The 21,887-nt window shown below is 41.0% G+C and overlaps 1 protein-coding gene across 2 annotated transcripts in view; it reads left to right on the top strand.

Moving 5' to 3' along the window:
• The first annotated feature begins 18,074 nt into the window (after positions 1–18,074).
• The window catches only part of ANXA13 (annexin A13), a 58,119-nt gene continuing 54,306 nt past the window's right edge, over positions 18,075–21,887 (top strand). The window contains exons 1-2 of one of the 2 annotated variants that reach the window (XM_023223039.2): positions 18,087–18,178; positions 19,593–19,715. In XM_023223039.2, the coding sequence (XP_023078807.1) occupies positions 18,164–18,178; positions 19,593–19,715 (138 nt within the window). In that variant the 5' untranslated portion in view covers positions 18,087–18,163. Of the gene's footprint in view, positions 18,179–19,592; positions 19,716–21,887 lie in introns of both variants that reach the window. The other variant, XM_023223044.1, reaches the window with a different exon arrangement.

Here is a 21,887-nt window from a genome sequence, read left to right as displayed (position 1 = left end):
TTTGCATACCTCATTCTTCCTGGACATGGGACAACAATTCGGGACGCCGTGAATGGTGGGACTGAAAGAGCTGTAACACAAATAGGGCTGAAACAGATCCCTGGTTTGCCACGTTGTGGGCAACAAGAAGGAGAGAAGAGCTGCAGCCCTTTGGGGAGCCCAGGCCTAGAGGCTTCCAAGCCAGGGCTGTGAAACCCTCTTGGGGCTCTACAGTTCCTGGCATTTCCAAACTTCCCTTCTGGGCACCACCACATTTCCTGGTGCCCACAGTGGAACCCTTTTGCTGTACACCTGGTCCAGCCACAGCCTAGCACACAGCCAGTGCTTGTGCCAGAACCTGGAGCTGCCTGCTCTGCCGCAGACAACACACCTGGCTGTACGCAGTGGCCAGACCCTGCACTCACTCAGACACCTCTTACCACTCCATACCTGGCCCACTCTTTCCAAGCATGGAATCTGGCCCAGTAGCACTCCTGAGTGTAGCCTGCCTGGCCTAGTGGGTGAAATGAGCCCCGTGGGCCCAAGCAAAACTCAGGCAAAGGTTCCACCAGTCACAGAGGTTTCCAGGTGGAAAAGTGGCACCCTACAGATCCTGTAATACCACTGCCATGCTATTTTGGTTACTATTGCTTTGTAGTATATTTTAAAGCCAGATAGTTTGAGGCCTCCCAACTTTATTCTTTTTGTTCAAGATTGCTTTGGCTGTTCAGGATATTTTGTGGTTCCTTATGAATTTCAGGATTGTTTTTTCTATTTCTGTGAAAAATGTCACTTGGTAGTTTGATAGGATTTGCATTGAATCTGTAGGTCACTTTGGGTAGTATAGATATTTTAACATATTAACATAATTAATTTACATATTAATTCATGAACACAGGATATCTTTCCATTTATTAGTGTCCTCTTCAATTTCTTTCATCAATGTTTTATAAGTTTTCATTGTAGAGAACAAATTGTCTTATTGGCCAAGTAAACTGAATACAGTGGTTTGCAGTATTGTATTATTTATCTTTGGGATGTCATTGTATCCACCCTCATCTTTGTACTGTATGTCTTTGGGATATGTAGACATGTTTTCTATAGCTCTTCAAAAGTACCCAATATTGAGTGAATTCCCAGAATTGCAAACTCTGATGCTTGAGAGGCCAGGCAGGTCATGTAATGTGAATGAGTAACAGGAGCCAGATCAGGGAGTGGTGGGGACTGCATGGAATTGAGCACTCATGCTTCATCCAAGTGGGCATGTGCTGCTCAGCTCTTATTGTTTGTTTTTGTATAGAAGGTCAGATTTTTCAAGACAAACAAAGTTTCTCATTTTTACATAAGTGATGGGCAATAAATTAAAGCAAACAAAAAGCCCCCATTGTATGAGCCAACATTAAGGGGTTTATGCCTGCGAGCCAGTTTCCATGCTCAGTCCACTGGGGTACAAACTCCAGAGTATTCCTAAATCTTCTCACTTCTCATCTCCTCCTTAGTGGAAGGCTTAATGGAGAGAGAGGTTAAAGCAGCCTTTTCTCTGCCCCAGCAATAATGTAAGTAAGACTTCAAGACATCACTTCTTCTACTAGCTTTCCAAGTAGAAATCTTATTCCCATAGCTCCATGTCCCTGTATTTTTGCTCATGTTTCATCTTCTCTTATCAACCGCACTTTGCACAACTGTGTCTTACTTTTCCTTATAAACCCTATTCCAGGGTCACCTCCTGGAATCCTTTCCTAATTTCATCTCCCTCCCCAACCCTCCTCAACTCATTCACGTTAGGTTATGTACCCCATAGCACCCAGTGATAATGTTCCCAACATTTAAAAAACAGTGTCTTAGCCCCAGTTCTCTAGACAAAAAGATAAAGTATATGCAAACATATTAACAGGGGGTACAATCCCAGGACAGCAAAACAGAGGGTAAACAATATGAGGCAGGAAAGGACAAACAGCAAATACAGCTCAAGCAAATATTATGTTACCGAGTAGGCCACAGCCTCTCCAGAAAAGTCAGCTGCTCAGTCCTATGTGATTCATCTCAAGAGGTAATATGAAATCCCTGCACCTCAGAAGAGCTACTTAAAAGAAGGAGGAGTGAGGCATTGATTTATTGCATCCTTCTTGTTTTCAACCTCCCATTGGCCAAAATTTGAACTATGGTATGATAACTCCCCCATACCAGAACAAGTGTACTGGTGCACACAGGCCTAACAGCAGGTTCGCCTACACCACAGCACCTTCCACATTGTAGGAAATGATGCTTGTATGTCTTTTTCACCAATGATACAATCGGTGATACCAATAATGACTTTATCACATACGTTGTTAGAATCTGCATAGTGCCCAGAACATAGTAGGCAGGTGACCTTGGTTTAAACAGACATTTATAGAACACCTAGAGGTTATCAACTGGAATGAAAGGCAGAGGAGGGTTATAATAACCTTGAAATACCAAACCCTTCTTTCAACTCAATAGTGCAGCTATAGGGAACCTTGCCAACCCAAGGTGTACCAACTTCTGGCCTTCACCTCTACTCCAACCACCCTCAGGCACCTTAATTATGGACCACAGGACACCCTCACCTTGCGTGATTGCCCTAGACACAATTTCACCAAATTAAAAATCCAGCAGTATATATGCTATCTATAACTAGGCCCCTGGGGTTTTAATATTGTTAGTGTTGAGCAGTGTTCACATGCCTATACAATGCAGTTGAATTTTGTACAAGAAGGCTTTTGCATATCTTTTCAACCAAATAAAAATGTTCCTTTTAACTTAATGGTCTTTATTATATTAATTAGTTTTAAACAAACCTTGCCTTAATAGAACTCCCTCCAGCCTCAGGATTCCCCTAATGACATTGAATCAACAATAATTTTTTTTCTTTTTTATTATACTTTAAGTTCTAGGGTACATGTGCACAACGTGCAGGTTTGTTGCATATGTATACATGTGCCATGTTGGTGTGCTGCACCTATTAACTCGTCATTTACATTAGGTATATCTCCTAATGCTATCCCTCTCCCCTCCCTCCACCCCACAACAGGCCCCGGTATGTGATGTTCCCTTTACTGTGTCCAAGTGTTCTCATTGTTCAGTTCCCACCTATGAGTGAGAACATGCGGTGTTTGGTTTTCTGTTCTTGGGATAGTTTGCTGAGAATGATGGTTTCCAGCTTCATCCATGTCCCTACAAAGGACATGAACTCATCCTTTTTTTATGGCTGCATAGTATTCCATGGTGTGTATGTGCCACATTTTCTTAATCCAGTCTATCATTGATGGACATTTGGGTTGGTTCCAAGTCTTTGCTATTGTGAATAGTGCCGCAACAAACATACGTGTGCATGTGTCTTTATAGCAGCATGATTTGTAATCCTTTGAGTATATCCCCAGTAATGGGATGGCTGGGTCAAATGGTATTTGTAGTTCTAGATCCTTGAGGAATCACCACACTGTCATCCACAATGGTTGAACTAGTTTACAGTCCCACCAACAGTGTAAAAGTGTTCCTGTTTCTCCACATCCTCTCCAGCACCTGTTGTTTCCTGACTTTTTAATGATTGCCATTCTAACTGGTGTAAGATGGTATCTCATTGTGGTTTTGATTTGCATTTCTCTGATGGCGAGTGATGATGAGCATTTTTTCATGTGTCTGTTGGCTGCATAAATGTCTTCTTTTGAGAAGTGTCTGTTCATATCCTTTGCCCACTTTTTGATGAGTTTTTTTTCTTGTAAATTTGAGTTTTTGAACCAACAATAAATTAATATCATGATTGTATTTATGTAGAAAAGGAGTCCCCGAGGTTTATCTACATTGTCACAAATAGCAGGATCTCCTTCTTTTTTAAGGCTAAATAATGTCCTATTTTTTATATATGTATATGTATGCCACGATTTCTTTATCCACACATCCATCAATGGGCGCTTCAGTTGTTTCCATACCCTGGCTATTGGGAATAGTGCTGCAGTGAACATGGGAGTGCAGATATCACAAAGAGAAATAAGCCAGACAGAGAAAAATACTGTATGATCTCACTTATGTGTAGAATCTTTTTAAAAGTCAAATACATAGAAACAGAGAGTAGAGCGTGGTCACCACAGAGGTCAAATTGTACAAAGTTGCAGCTATGTAGGATGAATAAGTCTGGAGATCTAATGTACAACAGAAAGGCCACAATTAATAATATTATTTTATGTACTGGAAATTTGCTAAGAAAGTAGATTTTAGGTGTTCTTACCACACACACACACACACACACACACACACGTAACTGTGTGAGATGAGATGATTATCACTGTAGTAATCATTTTGCCGGTATATGCAATTCAAAACATAATGTTGTGTACCTTACATATATACAATTTTAAAAACTTTAAAAAAAAGAAAAGGAGGCCAGGCATAGTGGCTCACAACTGTAATCCCAGCATTTTGGTAGGCAGAGGTGGGTGACTTGAGGTCAGGAGTTCGGAACCAGCTTAGCTAACATGGTGAAACTCTGTCTCTACAAAAATACAAAAATTAGCCGGATGTGGGGGTGCATGCCTGTAATCCCAGCTACTTGGGAGGCTGAGGCAGGAGAATCACTTGAACTTGGGAGGCAGAGGTTGCTGTGAGCCAAGATCATGCCACTGCACTCCACCTAGGCAACAGAGAAGACTTCATGCCCTTCCGCCCCCCGCAAAAAAAAGAAAAAGAAAAGGAGTCCTCATTTACATGGGGATTTTTATATTCGCTATGAGGAAAATGGTACCTTTTCAATTTTTTTCTTATTAACCCAGTTGTAGACACCATGCCTTTTCAATTTTTATCCCTGTTCATTTTTTACATCCACTGAGCACATGATTCCTCTTTGTGTATGCATTTGTTTTCTACTCAACACCTACTGGGACACAGCAACCAGTTAGGTATCTTCACTCACTGATGGTTTAAGAGGCTTCGTGTTTTCTAACTACTTAACACACGCCTCAAAGGTAAGCTGGAAAATCTTTAACTTTTTTTTCTCAGGGGGCTGACAAGCCTATGACTGGAATGAAAAAAAAAGGAGAATTTCAAAAAATAAATTCAGGGAAAGAAAATAAGTCACTGGATCTAAATTACTTGGTTTGTGCGAAAGTAATTGCAGTCTTTGCCATTATTTTCAAAGACAAAAATCACAATTACTTTTCCACCAACCTAATAATTCCATTTTATAGTAATGCTTGATTCCATTTGTTACTTTAAGAATTCCATCCCTAAAATAGTCTTGACTACCAGGAAAGGTTAGGAAGTCTTAGTTTTCTGTTAAATAGTGATGGTGACCTTTATCGCTTCAGCCTTCAGCAACTACATTTCCCCAGGGCATAGTCAGCTGGTCGTTCATTAGCTTCCTGTACTATTAATCGTTTATCTCTTATGACTACACGTGACTTAAGCTATTAATACAGTTTTCTACAATTTTTACTATCTATTTAAAAGATAGTGTGGAAGTATTCATGAGGGCTGAAGCAGACTGAAAAAAAGATTTTTCTAGAACTGCATTTCGCGGTCTTTACCTTTGCCATGTGTGGCTCATCAAAGTTTGGTCAGACTTCTGAGTGTGGCCCACATGGCCTGGTGACAAATCACTTTCAACATGTACCTTCTTGATAGAAAGTTCAGATCTTGGAGTTCACCAGTACCGTAGAGCCAAAATATGGGGAAGTTCAAAAGACAAGGAAGTCTTATCTTAGGCGTCTTGGTCACAATGTACCCTCATAAAGTAAAACTTAATTTATAACATAGAACAGGCTTTAAGATGCCATGGAAAAATAGCAGTCTGAAAATAGGGATCTTGCATCTTGCTACTGACACTGCTTTGCCTGGAATCATGAAAAGTCAGAAATGAAATTGTTTTCTTTTTTTGCACATTAAGGCAGGGAACACTGATCTTAAGCAAAGTATTGGAACCAAACCCAAGTTTTTTAAAATTAATGTTAATAAATTTTAATAAGAAAAGACTGGATAAACGCTTCTAGCTGGGATCATAGAATCAGAGTAGCCTTAAGATGGAAGGGAATTTACAAGCTGTCTGGTCTACCCCTCCGCTTTAGAGTCATAAAAATGGAAGCCTGTATAAAGGAAGGGGCTTGCCACAGTCATCCAGCTAATTACAGAGAAGCAGAGTCATGTGGTGAGGTGGCCATGGAGGCCTAGAGGTCCCTGAGTGATAGCCATCTGCTCTTCCTCATCCTAACTAGGCCGACTGTTATTCTAATTGAATGTCTTTGCACACATTTTTTTTTTCTTTTGAGACAGAGTCTCACTCTGTCACCCAGTCTGGAGTGCAGTGGCACGATCTCAACTCACTGCAACCTCTGCCTCCCGGGTTCAAGTGATTCTCATGCCTGAGCCTCCCGAGTAACTGGGATTACAGGCGCGCGCCAGTCACCATGCCCGGCTAATTTTTTGTATTTTTAGTAAAGACAGGGTTTCGCCATGTTGGCCAGGCTGGTCTTGAATTCCTGACCTCAGGTGATCCGCCCACCTCCACATCCCAAAGTGCTGGGATTACAGGCGTGAGCCATGGCGCCCAGCCCTTTGCACATATTTAATTAAAGTTTAAGTTAATTAAATTGGTATTTATATTATAAATAAAATTATCTGAGAAAAGATTGTACTGTTCATGTAATACATATGTTCTTGAAAACCTGTGAGGTTAATTTTTTAAAATAAAATATATTTTGGACACTTTGCTGTCTTCCTATTACTGTTAGGACTATTCAAGAGAGCTAATGACTTTCCTTCTCGAAAAACTCTTCATCTTGCCTTCCTAGAAACCACATTCTTCTTATTTTCCTCTGCTGTTATTCACCACTCCTTCTCTGCCTCTTTTGCTGCCTTCTTCACATCCTCTATGCAACAAGTAAGTGTGACACACCTGAGGCTCACTTCAGGGCCCCTTTCTCTCCCCTCCATTCCTCTCCCCTCTCTTACCCTCCTATTCCCTTCTCCTTCCCTCCCCTCCTCTCTCCTCCCACCTTCCAGCAGGAATGTCCACCTGGCTCATGACTTGCACACACTCTAATGACTCCCAAATATGTCTCTAACGCACACATCACTCATCCCAAACTGTCAGCTTGACATCTCCACCTGGGTGTCTAATAAGTCTCAAACTTAACATGATCAAAGCCCTGCTCCACCATTTCTTCCCTCCACCAAGTCTTCCTTGCCTCCATTAGTAGCCCCACCCACCCAGGTGCTTGGGCCCAAAATCTGGAAGAAATGTTCTTGACTTTTCTTTCCACTCCATCCCTATGTCCAACCCATCAGCAAGTCTTGGTCCGACTTCCAAACCTGTCCCCATCTCTAAACCCCACCTCAGCAGTCCAAGCCCCCTGCACCTCTCACCTGGTCTGCAGTGAACGCCTCTTGACCTGTCTCTTCTGCTCTGCCCCACTGATATCCTCACCTATTTATAGCTGGGGCAACCTTTCAAACACTAACTCAGATCATGTCACTCTCTTATCTAAAACACCTGGATGAGTTCTTCTTTCTATACAAATAAACTCCAGCCCTCTCGCCATAACCTACACACGAGGCCTGGCTTGGTCTTTTTCCTGTCACTCTCCTTCACCTTCTGACCACATTGACATCTTTTCTGTTCATCACATGTTCCAAAGGCTTTCAGCCTCAGGACCTATTTCTCCCTGCCTGAAATCATTCCCCTAGTTCTTCAAATAACTGTGCCATTCTCGTTCTTCAGGTCTGGCTCCCCTCACACACACACACACACACACACACACACACACACAGGCCTTTCTTTTCTGCCTTGGCTATTGGCCTCCCCAATTGCTTGCTGCCCTATCACCCTGTTTATATCTGTCACAGCATTGCATGTCCCACAACCTGTAATTGTGCTGTTTGTACCTTCCTGTACTCCTTTATATTTCCCCTTACAGAATATAAGCTCCACCAGGGCCTAGACGTTGTCACCACCAAATCCCCAATGCCTAGCAGAGCTCCTGACACATAGTAGGCCCTCGAGATATTACTGTTTTATTAATGAAGTAGTGGATTTGAATGTGCTTACGAATCTCCTTTAAAAGAATGCTAATAGGAAATAATTGAAGAATAATGGAATCACTCTCACACATACTCATTCATCTTTGAGGGTGTGTGTGACAATTTCAGTCTTCCTGCTCTGCATTGATGAGAAAAATGCATGTGCTTTCCAGCCATACTATCCATTTATTTATGGAATATTTGCACGAATCAAATTCCTGCCGGAGAAACTTGTATATCCCTTGGAGTTTGTCATAACAAAATCTGGCCTACAACAGACAGAGTTTTAAAGAATTTGTTCCTGCCAGTCCCTCATTCAACAAAGACATATTGCACATCTGGGGCCATTATTTCCATGTGACAAGTGCTATACAAGGCTCCAGAGAGAGAAAGGTGAGGAGGATATAGTCACTGCCCTTGGGGAATCCACTCCGTGTGGACATGTGTAAACTGGCAAACAAGAAAGATAATACAGAGAGGTAAGGGCTGATGCGAGGGAGACGGCTTGTATCCCACGAGGCTAGTATTTGGTGGTGATTTTGTTTCATCTTGTGTTTATTTCATCACTTTCTCTGATGAACTTTCTGACTTCTTTGAAGGTCTCTTTCTCCTTATCACCTCCAAATGCACGTTCCTACACCCCACTCCCAGCCTTCTATTCTTTTTCAACATGTTCCATGCCACCACATCCACCCCTTTAAGACTCTGACACCCACCATGTGATGACCCCAATCAGGCTCTTGTCCCAGACTTCTCAGCCAAGGCTCATTCCCTCTTCCTCCACCTGCCTCTCAACTCTTCCTTTGGGGCTCTCTGGGCACCTCAGCTTCCATGTATCCCACCTAGAACAGCTCCTTCTCTGATTTTCCTGTCCCTGAAGATGCCTACACAAAAATCCCAGTCACTCTTTGACAGCTCCCCCTTGGCCACCATCCTATTCCAGGCGTTCTCATCAATATTAACTTCTCAACCTCATTTCCAAGTCTCTTCAACTCCCCTTGTCCCCTAAACACTCCACACTCCTGATCACCTCCTCATCATTCCCCTAGGGCATTCACCACTTCCTGTGCTGTCTCCGTGATGCCTTCCCTGCCCCCCCTTTCCAATTCTTGCCACTCCATACATCCCAGGGTAAAGTCCATGCCCCTATGAAGCCTTCCTTATTCCTTTTGGCCACCATTTCTTCTTTTTCAACTTCTATGAATTACCTTGTTTATAACAGTCATTTGGTACTCAACTATATCTTGGCTTCCAATTGCACTTTTTAATATCTTACTCCTCACACATAAACTTGAAGTTCTTGGAGGGCAAGCTTTCTGTTTTTTACCTATCTGTCTTCTGTCTCATGGTGTCTAGCACAGTGCTATAACACCCCATGTGGCGGGAAGTCAGGGATCCTGAACAAGGGACTGGCTGAAGCTGCGGCAGAAGAACATAAATTGTAAAGATTTCATGGACGTTTATTAGTTCCCCAAATGAATACTTTTATAATTTCTTACGCCTGTATTTACTGCAATCTCTGAACATAAATTGTGAAGATTTCATGGACACTTATCACTTCCCCAATCAATATCCTTGTGATTTCCTATGCCTGTCTTTACTTTAATCTCTTAATCTCTTAATCCCATCATCTTCAACTGAGGAGGATGAATGTTGCCTCAGGACCCTGTGATGAATGTGTCAACTGCACAAATTGTTTGTGGAGCATGTGTGTTTGAACAATGTGAAATCTGGGCATCTTCAAAAAAGAACAGGATAACAGCAATGTTCAGGGAACAAGGGAGGTAACTTTGAACTGGCTGCCGGTGAGCTGGGTGGAACAGAGCTATATCTCTCCTCTTTCAAAAGCAAATAGGAGAAATATCGTTGAATTCTTTTTCTCAGCAAGGAACATCCCTGAGAAAGAGAATGCACCCTGAGGGTAGTCCTATGAACCACCCCCTCATGGCATGCAGTCTTTTATGGTCGAAGCCGAAGGGATGAAATAAGCCCCCGTCTCCTGTAGCACTCCCAGGCTTATTAGGACAAGGAAATTCCCGCCTAATAAATTTTGGTCAGACAGGTTGTCTGCTCTCAAACTCTGTTTCCCGATAAGATGTTATCAATGACAATGCCTGCCGAAACTTCATTAGCAATTCTAATTTCACCCCATCCTGTGGTCCTGTGATCTCGCCCTGCCTCCATTTGCTTTATGATATTTTATTACCTTGTGAAGTATGTGATCTCTGTGACCCACACCCTATTTGTGCACTTCCTCCCTTTTTGAAAATTGCCAATAAAAACTTGTTGGTATTATGGCTTGGGGAACATCACGGATCCTGCCAACCTATGATGTCTCCCCTGGACACCCAGCTTTAAATTTCTCTCTCTTGTACTCTTTCCCTTTATTTCTCAAACAAGCCGAGACACCTAGGAAATAGAAAAGAACTCACGTAACCATCGGGAACGGGTTCTCCAGATAACCCCACACTTAGCGACCAATACCTGTGCATTAATGAATGAGTGCTGGGTTCTGAAATTCTGCAGTGTGGGCCCTAAGCAGTGGTTCATCTCCCCAGAGGCATTGACAATGGAGCCCACCCGCTCCACAAACCAGCAAAGCTCACAATGACAAAGTCCACAGGTGGAGCAAGTCAGAAGTGGACACTGCATAAATGTGCGAGCAGATGTTGAATGTTGGGTACTGGCAGGTCAGCCCAAGAAGATTCACAGAAGGCTGCCCTGGACGTGGAAGCTCCGAAGGGAAGGACACTTTACTCACCTTTTAGTGTCTCTAATGTCAGGTCCTAGCCTCTGGGGTACCATTTCCACCTTCTCCCATCCTCATGAACTCTCTTTCTCTCTCTCTTTTCTTTCTCTTTTGCCCTTCTGTAGTAGACATCTCTTTTTTGGCCAGCCTACAATTACATTCACCCTTCTTTTATTAAAAGCACCCCAATTTTCTCTGATGACAATCCTTCCCCTACTCTCAGTCCACATAATTTGGGTATGATTGACTTCTCACACAGTTCTAGAGGAGGACATGAAATCTGGTCCTCACAACCTGCCCCCACCCCAGCTGTGGTGACAAGTTCAGAGATGGGAATGAATCCCAACGTGAGCCAGAGAATCACACCAGGTTGTGTATTCAAACTTATGGGGAAAAGAAGCTCTCATTCCTTTTCACTAGTTTTGGAATTTTTAAGGATGAATACATTGATCTGCTGGCCAACATCTTGCCTTTGAAATGTGGAATCTCTTTGAGAGGGGAGAAACAGCACTGAGAGATGGAGAGAGACAGTGGGTCTCTAGGATATATTTTGAGTAGCTGGATCCAGTTATGCCTGAAGCTAGCACATTTTCCAGTTATGTGAGCCAGAAATTCAATTGTTTGCTTAAGTTGTTGTGAGTCAAGATTTCAGTCACTTGCAACCTACCTTCCTAAACCAAAGTGTTCATAGTAAATGTAGAGATGAAGCCCAGCTGCTCTGTTTACATAGTAGAAAGCCAAGAACTAGACAGAACGAGTGACTCTGATGTGATCACACACGTAAGTTGTAGCAGAGACCACCCTAAACCCAGGGGGCTTTGCTCTCCCAGGGCTGTGGTTTTTCTGCCACAAAACCAACATTAAATTAAGATGTGGTTTTGCTTATATGGATGTTTCATTTCCCCAACTAGAGTGTAGCATCTAAGAGGGTGGGGTGGGAGCTGTGTCCTGTATTTTTCCTATTCGCTGTAACTCCGCATAGTATCTTGTACATGGGAAATATACAATCAGTATTTGCTAACACACCCATGAGTTTCAGGTGGCATTTTGTTCTATGTTATTTTTATTTTTACACATGCAAGATGAAATGTGTGACTTTCAGCGTTTTTACTACTGGAAAAATATAGGAGTATACTTTCAGCAACTCTAATCACTTCCTGCAGATTTCAATCTTTTCATCTTAGTCAAGCAACAACTTTTATAAAGCAGGCATTATATGAAGACACTGTGGGAATTTGTTAAGCAATAGTCGTGTTTCTGCTCTTGGAAATGTATTAACTAATGGGGTGGGGGGAGACTATGCACAAACATGACAGAAATCCTAACATTGTTGCTTTTTCTATGTGGAAGAAAGTATCTGTCCAAAAATCAACTGTAATTTTGGGGTTGTAGCTAAATTACACTACATAAATAAAATACTATGAATTCTGCCTGCAAAAAGAAAGATCAGGCAAGTGTTCAGCATTTAGAAAATAAACATTTGTGTGCTTTTGTTATTTTAATTAATATTGTATGACTATAAGGGAATCTGAAATACTTGTAGTCTTAATATCATATATTATTTTCCCCAAAGTATTTCTAAATGGAAATTTTATTAAATGCAAGTTATGCAGCATAATGCAGTTGCTGTGATTCTCACAGCAATCAATGAGCTTTTTGCTTTCTGTTTAAAGTGTTTTGGTTTCCTAGGGCTGTCATAACAAAGTGTCACAAACTAGTGGCTTAAGACAACAGAAATTTATGGTCTTACATTTCTGGAGGAGAGAAGGTGAAAATCAAGGACCAGTCTGAGCAACATAGCAAGACCCCAGTCTTGAACTCCTGACTTCCAATGATCTGCCCGCCTCAGCCTCCCAAAGTGCTGGGATTACAGGTGTGAGCCACCACGCCCAGCCAAGACTTCAGTCTCTACAAAAAAATGGTTTGGAAAATTAGCCAGGTATGGTAATGCACGCCTGTGGTCCCAGCTACTTGTGTGGCGGAGGGTGGAGGATCACCTGAGCCCAGGAGTTCAAGGCTGCAGTGAGCTATGACTATACCACTGCACTCCAGCCTGGATGACCGTGAGACTCTGCCTCAAAAAACAAAAAAAAGAGTCCAAAATCAAAGTGTTGGCAGGACTGTGCTCCCTCTGAAACCTGCAGGGGAAAATTCTTTCTCTCTTCTTCCTGGCTTCTTGTGGTTGCTGGCAGTCCTTGGCATTCCCTGGCTTGCAGCTGTAGCATGCCCATCTCTGCCTCCATTGCCACATGGCCTTCTCCCTGTGTGCCTGTGTCTTCATAACGCATTTCCCCCTTCTTCTAAGGACATCCATGCAACCATTCTGTTTTTCACTTTCAGTACAGTATTCAATAAATTGCATGAGATATTCAACACTTCATTATAAAATAAGCTTTGTGTTAGATGATTTTGCCCATCTATACACTAATATAAGTGTTCTGAGCACGTTTAAGGTAGGCTAGGCTAAGTGATGATGTTCAGTAAATTAGGTGTGTTCAATGCATTTCCAAGTTAATGATATTTTCAATTTGTGATGAGTTTATCAGATGTAACCCCATCATATTGTAAGTTGAGGAGCATCCTGCAGTATAGAATCTTATCCCACCATTCTTTCTACTAACTAGCAGGCTGATGTTGGTTGAGATATGGTCACTTTTCAGGACCAGAATTTTCTAATCTATAGAATGAAGGAGTTAGTCCAAGTGATTTGTCTCTTCGGTCCCACTTGTCCATTTACACATTCTCCATCTTTCATACTTTTCCTGTTGCCGCAATTAAGCTCGTAGCATTGTAACTTCAGATTTTACAGACTTTAAGAGCTGGGAGCACCACAAAAGTTCGTAAACTCTTGGTCTGCCGATAGAACCCATCAAAGAAGGCAGGAGGGAGAGGCAGAAGGTCTCCCACCTTTCAAGGGGAGTAGGGCACCATTGGCTTGAGGACTGGACAATTCTTTATTGTGTGGGACTGTCCCATGCAGTGAAGGATTATTATTATCCCTGGACTGGGCTCCAATCCCCACTCCACCACTCATTATGGCCACCCAAATACTCCCACACACATTGCCAACTGCCCTGTCAGTGGGCAACATCGTGACTTTGAGAACCAAAATCCAAGAGATGTAAAAAGTAGATGTAGCCCAGTTGACTAGAGGAACCTATTACACAGCACCTGTTATAATTTATAATCACTGAATATTTACAACAATACAAAAAGCCCTGCCACCTGTCTTGTGCCTTCTCTTCATCCAGATCGTGTCTTCTCACTCTTCCTTCCCAGATAGCTTCCTTCCTTCTCCCCTCTGGGCCTCCAAGCATCGCATCCTTCCAGAAATGGCCTGAGGTCATAGGAATGTTCCTTCCTTCCCCACTGCTGCTGTTGCTGGTAATTATCCCAGCCAATAATTATCCCATTTCTCAGGCTGGATAGTACCCATCCACCTGAGGAAGGAGAAAAGGAGGGACACTAGGGATAGCGCCATCTATGTCAAATCAAAACATGACTATGGCCAAATCTAAATAATCAATAGGTGTCTACGCTGGTAGTGATGTCGAAAAGTAAAAAGACACTTCTGCCTGACAGCTGTCTATCTTTCACCTGGAGCCATAAACTGCATTGCTTCCTTAACTAGGCATTTCCTGTGCTCAGTAACTCAGCACCCTTGAATAGCGCTTATCTCTACAAACGAGCATTGCACATCAAATTGCCCTGCCCCTCGTGACCTCTGAGACATCACTAATCAGAGGTCGGATGTGGTTAGAGACACAGAGGTGGGGCAGAGAGGAAGTGGCCCTGAGAAGTCTGGGCTGGCAAAAGGAGACAGTGGACAATAAAACAAAAACTCAACACTAAAGAAAAAATAATAGTGAGTGTTCGAAGCAGTGGTCATTAACCTATGTCTTCTTGTCTTCTCCCTCATTCTGCTGTCAATTCCTGGAGGAGAGTTTGTCTTGCCCACCACTGTATTTCCATACCTGTCACCCTGTGTGGTACCCAGTAGTCTCCAGTCTCATTGACATCTTTTATTTTCTCCAATTCACAAAGCTCTTTCCTATTTTGAGCCTTAGCACAAGCTAAGAACATCCCATTTGGAGCACTTTCTCTTTTTAAATGATGAACTCCTTCTTTTAATTCACAGCTTCAATGTGAGCTCCTTGAAGAGCCCTATCTCCATTTAAAGCAAAGTACACACATACACACACACGTGTGCACACACACATGGGTTAGTCTTTATTCTAGCATCCTGCTTATCTTCTCCATAGCCCATATGACAATTTATAATTATTTATTTGTTTGTTTTTTGTACAGAAACTTGACTGCAAGTTCTAGAAAGGGAAAAACCATATCCATCCTGTCTTTCTTTCCAACAATTAGCGCTTCCAAGGCACTCAACAGATAATAGTTAAAAGAACAAAATAATAAATATATAAATTCAGAATTTAATAAACCTATACAAAATTTTAATTCTATGTTACATGGGAATTTAGCTTTAAATAAAAGTAGCATCTTAGACCAACAGTGGAAAAGTGCATTTTCCAATAACTGTCCAGGATTGACTGAATAACAAAAACTAAGCTGACTCCCTTTGATATAGTTTGGATGTTTGTCCCCTCCCTATTTCCTGTTGAAATGTAATTCTCAATACTGGATGTTGGGCCTGGCAGGAGGTGTTGAATCATGGGGGTGGATCCCTCATGAATGGCTTGGAGCCATCCCTTTGGTGATAAGAGAGCTTTTGCTCTGCGTTCCCACATTATCTGGTTGTTGAGAAATGTGTGGCACCTCCGCACTTCCTCTCTTGCTCCTGCTCTTGCCATGTGACATACTGGTTCTCCATTGCTTTCCACCATAATTGTAAGCTCCCTGAGGCCCTCCAGAAGGAGATGCCAGCACCATGCTTCCTGTACAGCCTGCAGAACCATATGACAAAATAAAACCCCTTTTCCTTATAAATTACCCAGCCTCTGGTTCTTTCTTTATAGCCATGAAAGAACAGCCTAACACACCCTTCCTTCCTTAATCTATATCAAAATCAATTCCAAATGAATCAAAGGTATAAGCATTAAAAAAGCCATTAAAAGAACTTGGAGGAACACGTATACAAGAAGATTTAAGCCACTTAATGCAGAAATGGTTTTTCTAAGCAAGTCAAAAAATAAAAGATTGATATATTTGAATACATCAGAGCTAATACTTTCTTCACATATATACCCTCAAAACAAACAAAGACAAAAGACAACAAACTGAGGAAAAATAATTGTTGCACTTCACAAAGGCCTAGATTTTATTATAAATAAAGTGTTTTACAAAGAAATAATGAAGATACTAATAATTCAAAAGAAAAATAGAGACCACAAACAAGCAAACCACAGAAAAAAATTATGCAAATGGCTTTAAATAAATGGGATATACAATTGCAAGGATATCAAATGAAAGAAATGTAAATGTACTAAAACACCATATTTTTATCTTTGAAGTTGGCAGAGATGAAACAGTTTGACAATATTTAGCGTTAGCCAATATGTCGGAAAAATCACACTGGTATATTCATATAGTGGGAGTGAAAATTTCATTTTTGAAAGTAAGCCTCGTGGATCAGCTGGTCTTTGAGAGTGGTCCAGCATTTTATGTCAGTGTGGAGGACCACTTGGCAATAGCTATTGGACTCTTCAGTGCACATAATCTTTAGCCAGCAATTCTATTCTAAGATTTTATTCTACAGATAAGAAAGCATAGCAAAGATGTGTATGAAATATTCATGCAAAAGACCAAAAACAATCTAAATGACCTTCAACGGTGGACTGATGAAATAAGGTTTGGTTCATATCCATAACAGGTTACTATATAGCCAGTTAAAAATAAATGTGCCAATGTCATGTATCTCTTTAGTATATGAAATATACAACCCATGAGACCACTCTATTAAGTGAAATAAGCCAGGCATAGAGAGATCAATATCACATGTTCTCCCTTGTATGTGGGAGCTAAAAAATTTGATCACATGAAGGTACAGAGTGGATAGATGCAGAACAGAGACTGGGAAGGGTGAGTTGTGGGGGTGTGGAGAAAGAGGAGAAGTGGGTTAAAGGGTACAAACACACACTAAGATGGAAGGAATAAATTCAATGTTGGATAGTAGAGTATGGTGCCTGTACTCAACAGAAATCTATGGTACTCAGGCGAACACCCTCAATACCCTGACTTGATCACTACTCATTATATACATGTAACAAAATGTCTTATGTACCCCATAAATTTGTACACATAATAAAAGAAACATGTTGGCCGGGCACAGTGGCTCACGACTGTAATCCCAGCACTTTGGGAGACTGAGGCAGGTAGATCATGAGGTCAGGAGATTGAGACCATCCTGGCTAACACGGTGAAACCCCGCCTCTACTAAAAATACAAAAAATTAGCCGGGTGTGGTGATGGGCACCTGTAATCCCAGCTACTCGGGAGGCTGAGGCAAGAGAATGGCGTGAACCTGGGAGGCGGAGTTTGCAGTGAGCTGAGATCGCGCCACTGCACTCCAGCCTGGGCGACAGAGCAAGACTCCATCTCAAAAAAAAAAAAAAAAAAAAAAAAGGAAAAAGAAAGAAAAGAAAAAAAAGAAACATGGTGTAATAACCTTCTCAGAAAAAAAGGGAAAGAAAAGAAACATGCAAGGCATGGAACAGAATACATTGTACAAACCCATTTGGCGAGGGAGAAAAGACAAGTTGGATAAAGATAAACAGAGAAGTAGGTAACTAGACAGACCGACAGATGGACATAGCTGAATATGCATAGACCACTTCCGGAAGGACTCACAGAAAACCTCTGGGGGAAGGAATAAGGTCAGTAGACTGACTTTTCACGGGACCTTTTTGTACTATTAAAAACAAATTTACCATCTGCACATACTGCTTTTTAAATTCAAAACTAAGTAAAATTTTTAAAATGATCTAGTGTAATGCAATGTAGCCTTCAAAAAATTCTCTGCAATAATAATAACAATGTTAGTAAAAATAGTAAGATTTTTCTATTTGGTTAATGCTTTCATTATTAAAAGGCATACTATTTAAAATGAACACCCAGAATATGAAAGAATAACTCAACAATTCAGAAGTGAGGTAGGTTTAGTCTTTTAGGTGGGAAGAAGCTATTCAACTTTAAAAGCCTAAACTTTATTTATTAAGAAGTACATTATTTTAAAAACATGGGTACCAAGGAAACTTGGGCAGTCTAAGTTCATCTGTAGCTAGAGCCACTCCCTGCCCATCCCCAACAATGTATTCAAATTCAGTGCCAAAAGTTACTTATTAAACACAAGAGATATGCCTGGAGGAAAACCGTTGTAAACTTTGTCTGTAGGAGGACTGATCTCTTAATGAAATACAGAAAAACCATCTCGGAAAAAGGAAAATGGGCAATCATCATGTAAGTACTCATTGCCTTTGGGAATTGGTTTTAATTTTGGTTAGCATGTGGAAGAATTTAAAGTACAAAATCATGACTGATACTTGTATACTTTATCACTATGATTACCCTTTAATATTGGTTTTAGCAACAGCATACCATGCTTTTAAAATGTATTGAGGCGGTGGCTCACGCCTATACTCCCAGCACTTTGGGAGGCCAAGGCCGGCGGATCACTTGAGGTCAGGAGTTTGAGAACAGCCTGGCCAACATGGTGAAACACTATCTCTACTGAAAAAAATTTTTAAAAATTAAAAAATTAGCTAGGTGTGGTGGCATGTGCCTGTAGTCCCAGTTAGTCAGGAGGCTGAGGCAGGAGAATCATTTGAACCTGGGAGGTGGAGGTTGCAATAAGCTGAGATTGTGCGCCGGCACTCGAGCCTGGACTACAAGCGCAAAACTCCGTCTCAAAAAAAAAAGCTTTGGGAATATATTTTTCCCTCATTGGCCAAAAATCTCTTAAGAGGGTCTAAAGAGAAGGAAGTATGTAAAATAAGGTGGTAAATAGTGCCTTGCAGAGAGCAAATGGTTAATATGTGTCTGTAGAATGTATAACTAAAGCTGCTAGTTTGTAGCAAATTTGTATAAAACTTCATAAACTAAGCCCATTCAGAGTTATGTGGGAAACATAGGTTCATGTTGCAAATACTAATAGACCAAGGTAAATACTCCTGTAAGTCCATACAACTTGGATTGAAAGGTGAAAATATTCCAGTATTATTTCTAAACATGCAGATATATGGAAGGGACTTAATACTTTAAATTTCTTTTGAAATGTTTAGGCTCCTGAATAGTGTGTCTATAAATTGTTAATGACTAAAAACTGACTAAAACACTACCTTTTGGAACCAACTACACACAAGACAGATCAGAGTTGAATCTTGAGTATTTTTTACACTGAAGTATATCTAAAGCTATTCCAATACAAATCTTATTAAGGTTTTATGTACCTGCTATAACTTCCCACAGCAAGAATGATCTATTTCATGCACACTGTGAGCAGAGAATAAAACTCCAAAACTTTCTGAAACCTGTTACTTTGTCTATAAGGTTTTTCCTTCACTATATATTAAACCTGCACTCAGATGTTTTTACAAATATATTCTTAGGAAAGGCATTGTTTTTTATATCATCTACAAATAGCATTTTCATACCAGCAGAGATTATGAACCATCCATTCATTCAGTGTATCTTTCAGAGAAACTGAAGCCTACTTTTCAAATACTTCTGATAGATGCAGAGGACCCCAGGAATAATCACTGGACCCTGCATTCACAGCTTAGGAGGAGAATTTTGTCTTTTGAAAGTCAACCCAGGGGGCAGCTGGCCTTTAGGAGTGGACCAGCATTTTTATGTATTTTTTTTAAATCCTCAGAGCCAGTCGTACACCCTCTCAGAAGGCAGTCAACAGTTGTCCAAAGGGGACACCCAACCCTCGATTGCCGTGCAGCCTCTCAGCCACCCATCAGGGAATGGAAAGCCAGAGGTCCCACAGCCTGTAAGCACTTTTATTTTCCCTCCAAATCACAGGCATGACCCCTGCTGTCTCTTGGGGCCAATATGAGCCCCCAGTGACCTGTCATGTTGGACCCTCCACCAGCCACCAGCAATCATCAGGCATGACTTCCAAGCAGGGAAATTTTTCCCTGCAAAAAGTTTATTTCTGTATTTACAGGTAATATAAAAACGAACTCTTGTGGGGGCTTAGTTTCTGTTCCCAACAGTGTCTCATTAACAACCCCTTAAAATCAAGCGCATGAGACTACACCAGGACCACTATGACATTTCAGAAAATAGTAAAGGAATTTAACGTGTGCACAAGGAAAGAATATATGTAAAAAGGTAAATACAAAATCCTTTTAAAGAGCAAAAAATTATCCCAGTAATGGCTTAACTTATTTGCATTAGAAAGTTACTTGAATATGTACAAACGTAAAACTAGAATGCTGGTGGTTTTGAAACAACTACATAACCAAAACAAATACATAAATTAAATGATAATGTTATAAGTGAATGCTGTTTAAATGTATGTTATCAACATAGTGTAATAGACAATGTTATTTTGTTGAGATTAAATGGCTGTGCTCAACATGAAATGGTCCCAATGGCTATAATGCTGGGATTTTTTGAGTTATACTTGGTTTTTGTTTTGGTTTGGTTTGTTTTCTGAACGTCAGCAAATCTAAAATATGGTGTGGTATGTGACTTCTGAGTTCTTTTATCATATTTCTGTATTGAACCTACTGAGACACTTTCATTTGTAAGGCTCCTTGTAATGCCATGGGACCTTCTCTCAGCTCACACACATGGTGTTTCTATTAAATCTCCCTCTGTTCACTCTTCTTTATTCATTAGCCTGCAATAATTGAAGTATGACTATTTGGCATATAAACAATCATAAATACAAACACAAATGCAGACATTGAAATCATGAGCCAGAATCTGGTCACCTTGATGATCTAGTGTGCTTTATGTTAATTTTTAAGTTATTATCAGCATGAAATACGAAAGACTCCTAGAAAAGTTTTTAGTCCCCCAAGAATATGTCCACATACCAGGGGCCATAGATAATTGACATCTATTATTGCAGAACCAGTAGAATATTGGCCAGGAAATTGCATTTTTCAAGGTGCTATCATCTGAAATCCTAACCAATCCTGAAATGAAAATTACTTGTGTGCTATCCTCAATTATTTTGCCACTATTACTGATTTTTTTGAACTGAAGACCTAGTGTTGCTAACTAACCTATTTGGAGCAGCAGCAACCAAGACACCGGGTCATTACCATTCGCCAAATCACACAATGTTCAAAGAATTTCCTTATCCTGGAGGACATGTCCTTGAGTCCAGTGAGCTTTGCAGATAGAGTGTACACAGAGAGAAAAATCAGATCAGTGGGAAAATCTGCTTAGGTTTAGCTAGATGACTTTTCTATTGTCTGGGTTGTTTTCACAAGAATCACTATCTAGAGAAAAATACAGAAGTGAGATCGATATTAAGATTACTTTACCATGGGAGTGTGGCTAGAGGATATGGGCAGAACGACAGAGGGAGGGAGACCTAATAGAGCCATTGATAAACATGGAAATAATCACAAACTCAAATGGACTCATGATTTCTGGGAAATTACTTGCAAGGCTAATGAACAGGCACTAGAAAGGACTACAGCCCTGCTACTCAAAGTATGGTCCCTGGATTTGTAGCAGCATCCACATTGCCTGGGCACTTGTTAGAAATGCAGACGCTCAGCCCACTCAGATCTATTCATTTTAACAGACTCGTCAAGTGATTTTCGGGCACATTAAAATCTTAGAGGCAATGGACTATGGAATGCGTTCTCAAACTTGCCTGCATTGAGATCACCTGAGGAGTTCTAAATGCCACCGATGCGTGGGTCCCAGCCCTAGAGTCTGAATTAATTGGTCTGGTGGTTGTCCTGGGCATCAGGGTTTGTAAGTGCCTCCCAGGTGGCTCTAATGTGCAGCAGAGTTTGAGAAACACTGAAGTGTAGAATATGACTAGTCTTACAAGAAGAGCTCTGCACACTGGGGACAAAGGCAGATGGTCATTGCACATGCTCATAACTGAAAACCGATTTGTAAATGTTAGAACATCTGTTCAGCGGTCTGCCACGTTGTTTGTGAACATGCCAAGTTTATGACTTGCTTG

Source organism: Piliocolobus tephrosceles, chromosome 7, assembly GCF_002776525.5.
Source record: "Piliocolobus tephrosceles isolate RC106 chromosome 7, ASM277652v3, whole genome shotgun sequence".
In the NCBI taxonomy this organism is placed as follows: Eukaryota; Metazoa; Chordata; class Mammalia; order Primates; family Cercopithecidae; genus Piliocolobus; species Piliocolobus tephrosceles.
The sequence above is the reverse complement of the archived record's forward strand: the minus strand, read 5'-3'. Positions and strand labels throughout refer to the sequence as shown.